The sequence below is a fragment of the Lottia gigantea genome, assembly GCF_000327385.1.
Source record: "Lottia gigantea unplaced genomic scaffold LOTGIsca_17, whole genome shotgun sequence".
Classification (NCBI taxonomy): Eukaryota; Metazoa; Mollusca; class Gastropoda; family Lottiidae; genus Lottia; species Lottia gigantea.
The window spans coordinates 3,239,637-3,252,240 of NW_008708133.1; the positions used below are offsets into that span (position 1 = coordinate 3,239,637).

The 12,604-nt window shown below is 35.2% G+C and overlaps 3 protein-coding genes across 3 annotated transcripts; 1 reads left to right on the plus strand and 2 right to left on the minus strand.

Annotated features, from left to right (window-relative positions):
• Nucleotides 1-718: 718 nt before the first annotated feature.
• On the minus strand, nucleotides 719-886 carry LOTGIDRAFT_74668 (hypothetical protein; the record flags this gene model as incomplete). The annotated part of the gene is made up of 1 exon (XM_009051514.1): nucleotides 719-886. A coding segment is annotated over one exon (168 nt), but the record flags the coding sequence as incomplete, so codon positions are not given.
• Nucleotides 887-1,985: 1,099 nt separating this feature from the next.
• On the plus strand, nucleotides 1,986-4,768 carry LOTGIDRAFT_158624 (hypothetical protein; the record flags this gene model as incomplete). The annotated part of the gene is made up of 2 exons (XM_009051773.1): nucleotides 1,986-2,631; nucleotides 4,683-4,768. The coding sequence occupies 2 exons, from the start codon at nucleotides 1,986-1,988 to the stop codon at nucleotides 4,766-4,768; spliced, it is 732 nt and encodes a 243-aa protein (XP_009050021.1).
• Nucleotides 4,769-6,805: 2,037 nt separating this feature from the next.
• On the minus strand, nucleotides 6,806-10,858 carry LOTGIDRAFT_113606 (hypothetical protein; the record flags this gene model as incomplete). Its single annotated transcript, XM_009051774.1, has 6 exons — nucleotides 6,806-6,905; nucleotides 7,535-7,611; nucleotides 9,476-9,541; nucleotides 9,892-10,018; nucleotides 10,214-10,285; nucleotides 10,803-10,858. Coding segments are annotated over 6 exons (498 nt in total), but the record flags the coding sequence as incomplete, so codon positions are not given.
• Nucleotides 10,859-12,604: the final 1,746 nt, after the last annotated feature.

The window sequence follows — 12,604 nt, forward strand, 5'->3', positions numbered from 1 at the left end:
GTTTCACCCACACTAAATCATTTCACCCACACTAAATCATTTCACCCACACTAAATCATTTCACCCACACTAAATCATTTCACCCACACTAAATCATTTCACCCACACTAAACAACACTAAATCATTTCACCCACACTAAATCATTTCACCCACACTAAATCATTACACACACTAAATCATTTCACTCACACTAAATCATTTCACCCACACTAAATCATTTCACCCACACTAAATCAGTTCACCCACACTAAAACATTTTTGATAACTAAACTAAATTTTAAGTTTGACAAAAACTGCTGAGACATCTTGTCTAAAGTTTATACATTTATTATCCTGACTTTCAAACAAATTACAAGAAATGATTTTAATTTATTTTCAAACATTGATTAGATAGATGAAAATAAATAAACATTTGTAGACAATATTTTTCAAGTACTTTTCAATATCATTCAAGATTTCGCGATGTCACAAGCTTATTTTTATCTATAACAGTGATGACAGCGTTTAATGCAAACATATTATATTTCAATATTTTAGATTAAGTTTATTATATGCCAAGAAAGAAGAAGCAAAGTAATTTATCAAGACGAAAGAAGCAGAAAGAGTTGATTTCTGCACCGAGAGAGAAAATAGACATAAGTGATGACTCCAATCTCAATACAGAATGTTTTCTAGATGTAGTGGAAGAGATATCCATTGCAGATAATTGAAATTCAAATGATGGTAATGTTGGGCTATTTCCAGATGCAGTGAAAGAAATATCCATTGCAGATGATGGAAATTCAAATGATGGTAATGTCGGGCTATTTCCAGATGTAGTGGAAGAGATATCCATTGCAGATGATTGAAATTCAAATGATGGTAATGTCGGGCTATTTCCAGATGCAGTGGAAGAAATATCCATTGCAGATGATGAATATTCTAATGATGGGAATGTCTGGCTATTTCCAGATGCAGTGAAAGAAATATCCATTGCAGATGATGAATATTCTAATGATGGGAATGTCTGGCTATTTCCAGATGTAGTGGAAGAGATATCCATTGCAGATGATTGAAATTCAAATGATGGAAATGTCGGGCTATTTCCAGATGTAGTGGAAGAAATATCCATTGCAGATGATGAATATTCTAATGATGGGAATGTCTGGCTATTTCCAGATGCAGTGAAAGAAATATCCATTGCAGATGATGAATATTCTAATGATGGGAATGTCTGGCTATTTCCAGATGTAGTGGAAGAGATATCCATTGCAGATGATTGAAATTCAAATGATGGAAATGTCGGGCTATTTCCAGATGTAGTGGAAGAAATATCCATTGCAGATGATGAATATTCTAATGATGGGAATGTCTGGCTATTTCCAGATGCAGTGAAAGAAATATCCATTGCAGATGATGAATATTCTAATGATGGGAATGTCTGGCTATTTCCAGATGTAGTGGAAGAGATATCCATTGCAGATGATTGAAATTCAAATGATGGAAATGTCGGGCTATTTCCAGATGTAGTGGAAGAAATATCCATTGCAGATGATGAATATTCTAATGATGGGAATGTCTGGCTATTTCCAGATGCAGTGAAAGAAATATCCATTGCAGATGATGAATATTCTAATGATGGGAATGTCTGGCTATTTCCAGATGTAGTGGAAGAGATATCCATTGCAGATGATTGAAATTCAAATGATGGAAATGTCGGGCTATTTCCAGATGTAGTGGAAGAAATATCCATTGCAGATGATGAATATTCTAATGATGGGAATGTCTGGCTATTTCCAGATGCAGTGAAAGAAATATCCATTGCAGATGATTGAAATTCAAATGATGGAAATGTCGGGCTATTTCCAGATGTATTCGAAGAGATATCCAATACAGATGATGGAAATTTTTATGATGGAAATGTCAGCCCCACAAATGTGATTGACAAAATGAATTCAGATGTAATGGAAGGTCCGTAACAGATGATTGTTCCCATTCAAAGAAAATGGGTGAAAATTTCAAAAAATATTTTAAATTTGAGGAAAAGGTGATTCGACTGAAAGGGTTAAAATCAGATCAAGGAAACAGTCGAAAGAGGTATTATAAAGAATACAAAAATTTCAGAATAGCTGATCCTGAATTCAGGGCAGCTGAAAATTTGAGAGAAACTCCCAATAAGAGGAAAAAAAGAAATGAAGATCCTGATTACTGGGATTTGAAGAAAGAGGTTGGAGCTGAAAGTGCCAGAAGAGCTGATCCTGATTTCAGAGCAGCTGAAAGAGAAAGGGAAGTCTATGGTAAACAGACTCAGAGAGCTGATCCTGATTTCAGAGTAGCTGAAAGAGAAAGGGAAGTCTATGGTAAACAGACTCAGAGAGCTGATCCTGCTGTAAGAAAAGCTGAAAGAGAATTGGAAGTCTATGGTAAACAGACTCAGAGAGCTGATCCCGCTGTAAGAAAAGCTGAAAGAGAATTGGAAGTCTATGGTAAACAGACTCAGAGAGCTGATCCTGTTGTAAGAAAAGCTGAAAGAGAATTGGAAGTCTATGGTAAACAGACTAAGGGAGCTTATCCTGCTGTAAGAAAAGCTGAAAGAGAATTGGAAGTCTATGGTAAACAGACTAAAAGAGATGATCCTCAATTTAAGGCAGGTAAAAGAGTCAGGGAGAATGCGTCCAAAATTTGTCAAAGAAAGAAGAAAGATCTTTCATCACCCGATGAATTATTTTCTGAATTTCACAAGAAAATTGAAAACTTTGTATAAAAAAGAAGGCATTTGTTTTGAAGAAAATTGGAATCAGGATCTTGGAACCAAGGCAATGGAGGTGTCTTGAAGGATTCTGAATTTGACAGGATTCCAGCAGTCGTGGACTCGAATCTCAAAAAGATGAAGGAAATGATGGAATAGAGGATCTTGAAAATCGGGGCAATGGAAAAGTCTTGAATGATTCTGAATTTGACGGAATTCCAGAAGTCGTAGACTCGGATCTCAAGAAAGTTGAAGGAAATGATGAAAATTTTCTAGCACAATCTGATGGAGATAACTGCAGTGAAGATGAAGGTGATGTAGAAGTTGCAAGCTCTAAAGATACACTTTTTATATCACCTGACTTTATTGAGAATGATGAGAAAGAGAGAGTTCAGAATTTTGCTCCAGGAGAAGGGAACTTTCCCTTGAGTATATTTATGGACAAATACTCTGAAGAACTTGCATTTCCTAACATTTTCTTTGGGAAAGGTCGAACTGCAATTTCTGATAGACCTACTAAGGTTTATTACAGTGAAATTTGTAAATCAGAATTGAGAGGAGATGATCGGAGGGCAGCCAATTGCATTGACAACACCTTTTTTATGTTAAAAAAGTTGCAAATGAAAACATTGCTTGGAAGTGCTCAAATTGCCCTTCGAAAAAACAAAACTGATGGAGATATAAAAAATTCAGCAACTGTTAAAAATTTGATAAATTTTGATGAAGGATATATGGTGTTAAAAACACTAAGAGGTTCACCTCCTTATTTCAAAAAGGCTCAAATCGATTTATTTGCTATGATTAGGCAGCTGGGGCCTGCAACCTTTTTTTGTAGTTTCTGAGCTGTTGAGACTCGTTGGAGACATTTGTTACGAATTCTTGGTAGAGTGCAAGATAACAAAGGGTATACTAATTGTGAGATTGATAACATGGATTGGGAAACTTAAAGTAGATTGGTGTCTTCTGACCCTGTAACTTGTACTAAGCAGTTCTAAAGAAAGAAAACTCAGCTATTGGAAAAGTCACAGATTTTTTTTCTAGAGTTGAGTTGCAACACAGAGGCTCACCACGTATTCATACATTGCTGTGGTGTGCTCCTGTCTATGGTGACAATGATGACATTTGTAAATTTGTTGATTCTACAAATACATGCAGTAGAATGATGGAGAATAAGAATTTGGCAGAGTTTGTGAAATATTAAACTCACAAGCATTCACACACTTGTAAAAGAAAGAATAAAAAAACTTGTCGATTTGGTTTTCTCAAGCCTCCTATGAAAGAAACTAAAATTTTTAGAACCACTTGAATGTGATTTTCCACATGTCCAAAAGTGTAGGGAAAGTGGGCATGGATGACTTGATTGAAGGAGAAGACAAAACTTTTGATGAGTTTTTGGAAAGGGTAGATTTGAAATATGATGACTTTATCATCATCCTACTGTATTTTCGAAGAGAATCCCCTTTGAATTGAGGGTGAATGCTTACAACACCAAATTATTGGACTGCTGACAAGCAAATCATGACATTCAATTTTTGTTAGATGTCTATGCTTGTGCACTGTACATTGCTTCATACATAGAAAAGTCACAAAGGGGTATAAGCGACATTTTACGCAAAGCTTGTGATGAAGTAAGAAAGGGAAATTGTGGAAATAAATTTTTGAATAATGTTGAAATTAGTGCCCACGAGGCTGTTTACATCATACTACAATTATCTATGAGAAAATCATCTAAAGAAGTTGCATTTGCAAACACATCTCCTCCTAATGATAGAGTGAAACTGCTTAAAACTTAGAGGAGTTAGAAGACGATGATGAAGATGTGCAGTCTAGCAATATGATATCTCGTTATAGCAAAAGACCTAAAAAAATATATAACACTAGCACAGTCATCATATGATAAAAGGAAACATTATTTTAAACGTTCTAAAAATGTTGGACTTTAAACTTTAATAGAAAATGCTAAAAAGCATGATGCAGCAATGATTGCTGAAAAAGATAATTTGGATGATGCCTGGGACAAAGAAGTCCCTCCAGGTTAACAGCCCGAGAGAACAGATGAACAGGAAGAACAGGCTAATATAGATGTTCTGAAAGAGAAGGGCGAGCCTGTATGAATATGACATTGGTCCAGATCTTGGTATATACCCAAACAAGACACTGAAGATGCTATAAAATTGTACGAGATACCAGAAATGAGTATAGACATTAGACATGAGATCTCTAAATGTGGGGCAAATGAAATTTGTAAATGACACATTACGTGTCATTAAGACATCTGAAAACCAAGTTTTTAGATTTTTGAGTGGTGGGGCTGGTGTAGGTAAAAGCTTTCTTACTACAGTATTTTAACAAAGTTTACTACGCTACTATAAATCAAAGGTGGTGATGAATATCGCACGAGAAGACAGTTACTGCTAGCACCTACTGGTAAAGCGGCATTCAGTATTAAAGGAAATACAATCCATAGTGCTTTGAAGATTCAAGCCAATCAAAATATGGAATATAAAAGTTTGGATTGCAGTAGATTAAATACCATTCGAACACAGCTCGGAGGTTTGAAAGTGGTTTTTATTGATGAAATATCTATGGTTGGAAATAGAATGATGAATTCCATTAACAGTGTTGCAAGATATTAAATAATCTCCTTTAATATTTGGAGGAGTACATGTCATTGCAGTCAGAGATTTGAATGCTATGTATTCCAAAATTTGAATAATTTGTATGGCCCTTTTGCCAGTAATTTGTGGAAATATAATTTCAAAATGTATGAATTAACAGAAATTACGAGACAAAAAGATAGTAAAAAATTTACAGAAATGTTGAACAGGCTGAGGGAAGACAACTATGTCTCAAAAGAACAAAAGATGGAAGATATGAAACTTTTCAAAACAAGAGTTATGTCTAATGCGGAAGTCGCGCAAGGTCGCTCATGTAAATTATTAAACATTTTCGGAAATCCACGAAAAATAGGTTACCACGAAATTAGGTTACTTGACTGTATTGCCATGACTTGTAATTCTTTGCTGGGTTTGTGAAGTTAAATTGAAGTCCAGATATTGGAAGATCCAGATATACTCAGCTACAAAACCTTTTTTTTAAATTGTAGTCAAGTAGCCTAATTTCGTGCTAACCTATTTTTCGTGCATTTCCGGAAAGGATTAATGATTTACATACACCCCTGTATATTATTTTAGAACGTATTTTTTTTAAACCTAATTTAGTTACTTTTCTTACTGAGCACCTCGTCACTCGGTGCATTTTGGTTTGAAGCATGCATTTGTATCATAAAAGCAAGTTCTCACAAACACATTGTTAAGTATTTGGAAATTAATACTGTTGTCTGTAATTCTAGAATTTTGAATCTCATTTAAGCAAAAATTTCCACTTGTCTAGTAGATGTATTTTACTTGATCTGGATTAAAATGTTGAAATTCAGCATTGGTCTTTTTAGTTAATCAATTCCTTTGCAACCAATTTAACAATTTGCATTAAAAATTTACGGTTCTTGGTAATGGAACCGGTCAGTCTTAGTCGCAGCGAATCATTCATCATCAAGTATTAGTGGCACTTCGTGCGAAAGTTATTTTTTGCTCAAAGCTGTGGTTATAGCCAGCTGGTGTTATGTCAAGCTAGCCACAGCCACAAAGGTGTGGAATCAGCTGACACAACGCCTCAGCGAGCCTAAAATTGGCAAGCGGGCTGGCCCATGGGTCTAGTCCTGTACTAAACATATTGTTTTTTATGTTAAATTACTCCATAATCTGTTATCTTCAGTCATTTTGAGCATATGAAATATTGAAAGACATTAGAGCCAGTCCCATTACTCTTGAATCATTAATTAGTTGAATTTTATCGTGCAGACACTAATGAGGTTACTTACTGGTGGCCAACCCTGTCTCCACACCTATGTGTAGATTTCCGTGGGACCAGTCTGCATGCGTTTCTTGTGACGGCATTTACCAAGACACAGACTAATATAAAAAAAATTATCAAAGGAACAGAATGAAAATAACAACATAAAGTCACAAAATAGAAAAATGATATAATAATTTTCTAGCCAGGTCAATATTTTGTTGTTACCAAACGTAACATTTGTTCTCTGGATTCATGTTAGTGGATGATGAGCAGCCAAATACATCAGAAAAATCTTTTGAGTTCTGTACAGATCCAATTACTCTGTAAAAAAAAGAAAGAATGTATTGGAACAAGCTGTAATCCAACACTAAGGCCTAGTTCATACGTCGACATTTAGGTCGATACAAATCATACAGATCGGTAGTTGATTCATGTGGTACTGAAACAAGAGACTCTCTGAATATTGAAAGATTTTATGTAACATTCTTGCTGTTGCACTAGCAATAAGCGATATTGTATTCGATACAATCATATAGGTACAATTGCAACGATTTTCAATCAATTTGCAACTCTGTTCTTTCGCTACTTTCAGCTATCGTGCTGGTTCAAGATAAAAAAAAAAGTGGCGTAAAGCGCATGTTCAGTCAAGAAATTTTAGGGTAAACCCTCAATTCATTGTAATATCATTAGCATAGCCTAATTTATTCGTAAAACTCGATAGACAAAAAGTGTGACATATGGAACTTACGCTTACGTCATTCTACTCAATCCAAGATGGTGACACAACGCCAGGTCGACCCACATTATTAATCGCGGCAAATTGTCGACCCAAGTGGATTCAAACGTTGAACTGTTCATGCGCCTAATGCCCGTATAATAATAACTGCAAAGTGCTGTAAAAATGCGAACTAATCCTAAATCTTCCTGATCAGAGTAAACTATCAACCTACCTTAAATTTGGAGGACTGTGAACTCCAGTTAAAATTTGTCTAATAGCTGCCTCTTCTCTAACTTTGTTGCACCATATCTAAAAATATTCAAAAGGTAAGTTGGCTTCATTTACTTTGAATTTGGGGTTAATCTGTTTTTCAGACCATTTAAATTTAATTAATATTCCGTTCCATAATTTTACACATTCCACTACTATACCTTATGCCTTACCTAGATACCTTATGCCTCAGTCCCACTGGGAATTTATGAATCGGCAATGGAGAAATGTGGAAAAGCTTTGCGATGCCTTGTTATGGATGGCGACAAAATTTTAGAAAAAGGTGGAGCAGTTCCATAAAATTTGCAACGCATATGGTTCTGCAAAGGTCCGCTTAATATTAGGCGACAGTTCCGCGATGTTCGCCGATAATCTGCGATTGATCCGCTGAACATGACGAGGATTGGTCGGCGAAAGTCGGCGATGGTCGGCGACTGTTGCCGTTGTATCGGAAAATATTCAGCGTTACATTGGCGATGTTGAACGAAGGTTCTCAACTATTTGGCGATCATCCCCTAAACATTGCAGAGACATAACGTAGCCGATTATCCCCAGATCTTGGCGACATTATGGGAGGAGGGGGGCTACTGGAGTTGTCTTGCCATCCTTAGAATGGAAGAACAAGCACTAGCTTTGTATCGAGAAGACCAGCAATAGTTAGAAGCTGTACTGTTATTAGTGTGTAGGAGAAGAGAAATAGCCAGAAGACGTTATTGGGTCAAGCGTTGGATCTAGAGGAGAAAACGTGGACGTATATTGTCGTCTCCCCTGTCCGTCCGTCGGACCACATTTCATGTAGCCACAATAGAGGCTACAGTTTTTATCCGATCTTGATGAAACTTGATATGCATGTATATAGCCTACTGATAAGATCTCAGTCAAGTTCTATCTTTGTAATTGTCGAAAGAATGGTTTTGGGGTTATTACCCTTGACTTAGTAAACACGCGTCAAAATTGACTTGTGGCCGCGATAGAGACTACACTTTTTATCCGATCTTGATAAAACTTGGTATGCATGTATATATTGATGAGATCTGAGTCAAGTTCGATTTGGTAATTTACGAAAGAACGGTTTTGGAATTATTGCACTTGACTCGCCCTTTTATCCGATCTTGACGGAATTAGATGTGCGTGTTTAAATTGATGAGATGTCGGTCAAGTCGAAATTGGTAATAACCGGATGAACGGTTTTATATACTTATTGCCTTTGACCTAATAAAAACTCGTCAAATTTGGCTTGTAGGCTACAGCTTTTATCTGATCTTGATGAAACTTGGTATGAATGTATATATATCGATGAGATCTCAGTCGAGTTCGAAATTGGTAACAATAGGATGAACAGTTTAAGACGAGTCGATGAGACCTTGTTGATGATAATTTGATGAACTGTTTTCATTAAGGAGCCACTAAAGACTTTGTTGTCATTTCTGACAGCTGATAGTGGCCGAATGTTACCTTGCCTGGCAAGCTATCTTTCACACAATGAGTGAGTATATTACTGACCTTTGGCATATCGGATTTTTTTCAAGGATAATCGGTATTGTAACGATTTGTTGTAATTAGTATGAGTTATAATTATGTCAATTTACCTGGCCAAAATTTATAAAGAATAGCTGATTATTATTATATTTCAAACCAGGCAGTCTTGCTTCTTCCCCTTCTTTAGCTATAACATTCTTATAAGCCTGCAAGATTACATCTTTTTGTAATATTATATATTGAAATAGACGTATAGTTAAATATAGTTAGTAAATACAATCAGTTTTATCGTAGACTGTAGGTGTGAACCATGAACCAAGAATTTTGATGCATACATCACTCATAAGATACAAAACAGTTTTACTGCACTAGTACATGCAATTGAATAGTCCAAATATAGAGGTGTAGAATGCATATTGCTTACTCTATAACTTTGTTTTAAACCACCATTATCGGCTATGTTCTCACCTTGTGTATTGATACCATTTACCTAATAATGGAATGTAGTTAATTTCAAGTTTTCTTCTGAGAGTAATAAAGTGCTAATTGTTAAGTATTTCGGTCTGAAACAACTGGAACAATAACTCTAAGAGATTCGCGTTTATTGCCAATTTGCTTAGGATTTTGTATTTGACTAAAGGCTATTCAACGTGCCTAAAGTGTATGAAAGATCGTGATAACTTTTAACTTTTTAACTAACAAAACTATTATCGATTTAAAATTAGTTTACAACGCTGTCAAAACTTCTCAATTTCGTGTAAAATTTTGATAATGTCAAGAGCGACAAAATATGTTCAGGCTCATCTATACAAAACAACCGATAAAAAATGAATCACTTACATTCATGTTTGCTTCCGGTAATATATAAGTGGAATATTGGTCTATAATACATTGAGCCTTAGCTTTAAACTGGTCAATAGCATCATCACTCCACCATTGTAACAGATTACCATCCTTATCATATTGTCTACCTAAAATATTATTATATAGACATCATGCTACACTGTATTTTAATGGTATGTCGGTGGATTGTGGAATGAAGCAATGATACACAATTTTCAGCACATTTTAATCATATACACAGCGATGAAACAAATCGATAAGACACTTTCTACAAATTGTTGTCTTGAGATGGAGCATTGATAGTTTTTAAACTTTCTACATACCTGAATCATCAAAGCCGTGTGTGATCTCGTGACCAATTACTACACCTATGCCACCATAATTCAACGCCCTTTCATAGAAAGCACATTAGTACAACCCAAAAAGGAATTGTAAAGGGGTTTTCTAAATTTCTTATGTGCATCGGGGACAGTGATAGCATCAATTTTCACCTTTCCAATTTCTATCAGAAGTGTGTGGTTCATTGCGATTAGTGACGTCATCAAAAACTCATCTTTTATGGAATTACAGGAAACACAGGTGTCTGATAGAAAATTGGAATGTAAATTGATGTCATCATTGTTATCTATGTCCCGGATACCTCTTACAATCCCTTCCATGACTTATATCATACTAATATTTACGACGTATAACATCTTTTCAATTCCATTCAGTAATTTTAAACATTTCAGAGATATTATTATGCCATTTTATCAACATTCTAAGGATCATTCTAAAAATTATAAGAGAATAAGCGCATTATTATGATGCATTATACTAATATATTTTCAATACGGGTTGTAGTCAGTCTATTCTAATGCATGTCCATTTAAACCACATTATGATACAAAAAGATTGTCATAACTTACTTGGGATAGTCTTTATTGAAGAAAGGTGGCTGAAGTATACCTGCTGGAAACACTATAAACAGACAGAGATTTAAGATGAAATGAATTTAAAATGGATCAGCTAAACGACAAATTGACTGCGATTAAATTACACAAATCTTGAATTTTGTGAGACAATATAACAGTAAGCCAGGGATGCATGATATACATGTATTATGTTATGGTATCATGACGTTATGTCGTAAAATAGTTAATTGTCATAATTGTATACCGAATGTTGATAGATTAATAAAACTGCTTGATGGATGAACACGCTTTCTCATTGCGTCTCATCAACGATATTCGTTTTATGAATTCGAACCGAATTTCATTTGATTCCATCAAAAAATCTAGTTTTTAGAGCGTTTACAAGCAAATGTTGACGCGCGGACGGACGGACCGACGGACCGATCGACGGACCGACGGACGGACAGACAGGGGTGCCGACAATATACGTCCACATAGAGATATGGGCGTATAAAAATAGATTTAATGTAAAACTGATGCCTATAATTTTCTCTATAGAAACTATTCAACTTACTGGTGTAGGTAACTGCAAATGTAATAAGAAATACAAGGGTTGTTATTGTAGCTAGTACACTAAAGACAATCAGTGATTTTTCTAAAGTCGTTCTCCCTCTCAGTTTCAAACATCCTGATTTCTTTTCCCTGAAAAGAATATAAAAGGCAACATTATCATTATAACTTGCATTGTGCATTATATGTTTTATAAACATTATGTCCTGGAGCTGGTGTAGATGTTAACGACGAAGACATGATGATACACGATGATGATAATAGATGACGTTTACTACGACAACTGTAAGCTGAAATTATATTCATCAACTGATCAAATACAAATCTAGATGACTACAGAATTAAATAAATCTATATTAATCATTTTGTAAAATCTAAAGTTAATGAAGCAGAACTTTGTAATATTACACCAATTTGCACATCTAAAGTCCTGATATATTTATCCCAACTAGATTCATCTAAAAGCGCTGGACTGGATACCTTGAACCCTATTTTCGTTAAAACAGGAGCATCACTTTTGGCACCTCCTCTAACATATAATTGTGTATTACAAAATCCTTATATCCGAAATTCTGAAGTTAACCAAAGTACTCCCTTTCCATAAAAATGGGACTAGAGATAATCCTTCAAACTATAGACCCATTTCAATGTATATCGTTTATTCGATTTTCCCTCGGAGAAAAAAGACTCTGCTTTAGGCCCTGGAGTTGATGATAAACTACATGTGAGCAGCCAATTCAAAAATTTATTTTGTGCAACTGTCATGCATCCAATTTTGTTAAATCAAAACCACTAATTGCGCAAACTTCAAGGAAACTAAGATTTGGAATACTAGTTTTTAACTGGCTACTCTGAATACATTAACCAATTATCTAAACTCTCGCAGATTCTGGGAGTTTTATGGCTGCAAACTATGACCATACTATTTATAGTTTTAAACAAGAACAGAACAGAAAACTAAAACACAACTTTTCAACTCAGAGAAAGAAATTTGATACCAATGTGTGTACGTCATCAAGAATTTTAAGGAACCAATAGTTAATGACAAGTTTATGAGATTACACCCCATGTAGCTACATTTGGTCAAATTCCCTATTTTGTAGAAATTGGCGGCCATTGACAGTAAGATGTTATACTGTATATCTAAACCCTTAGAAAAACATATTTCTCATCATCGTAATTCATCTTAACTGATAATGATATACTTCATGCTCATCGGCCTGGTTTTAGGGCGGAATATTCATGTT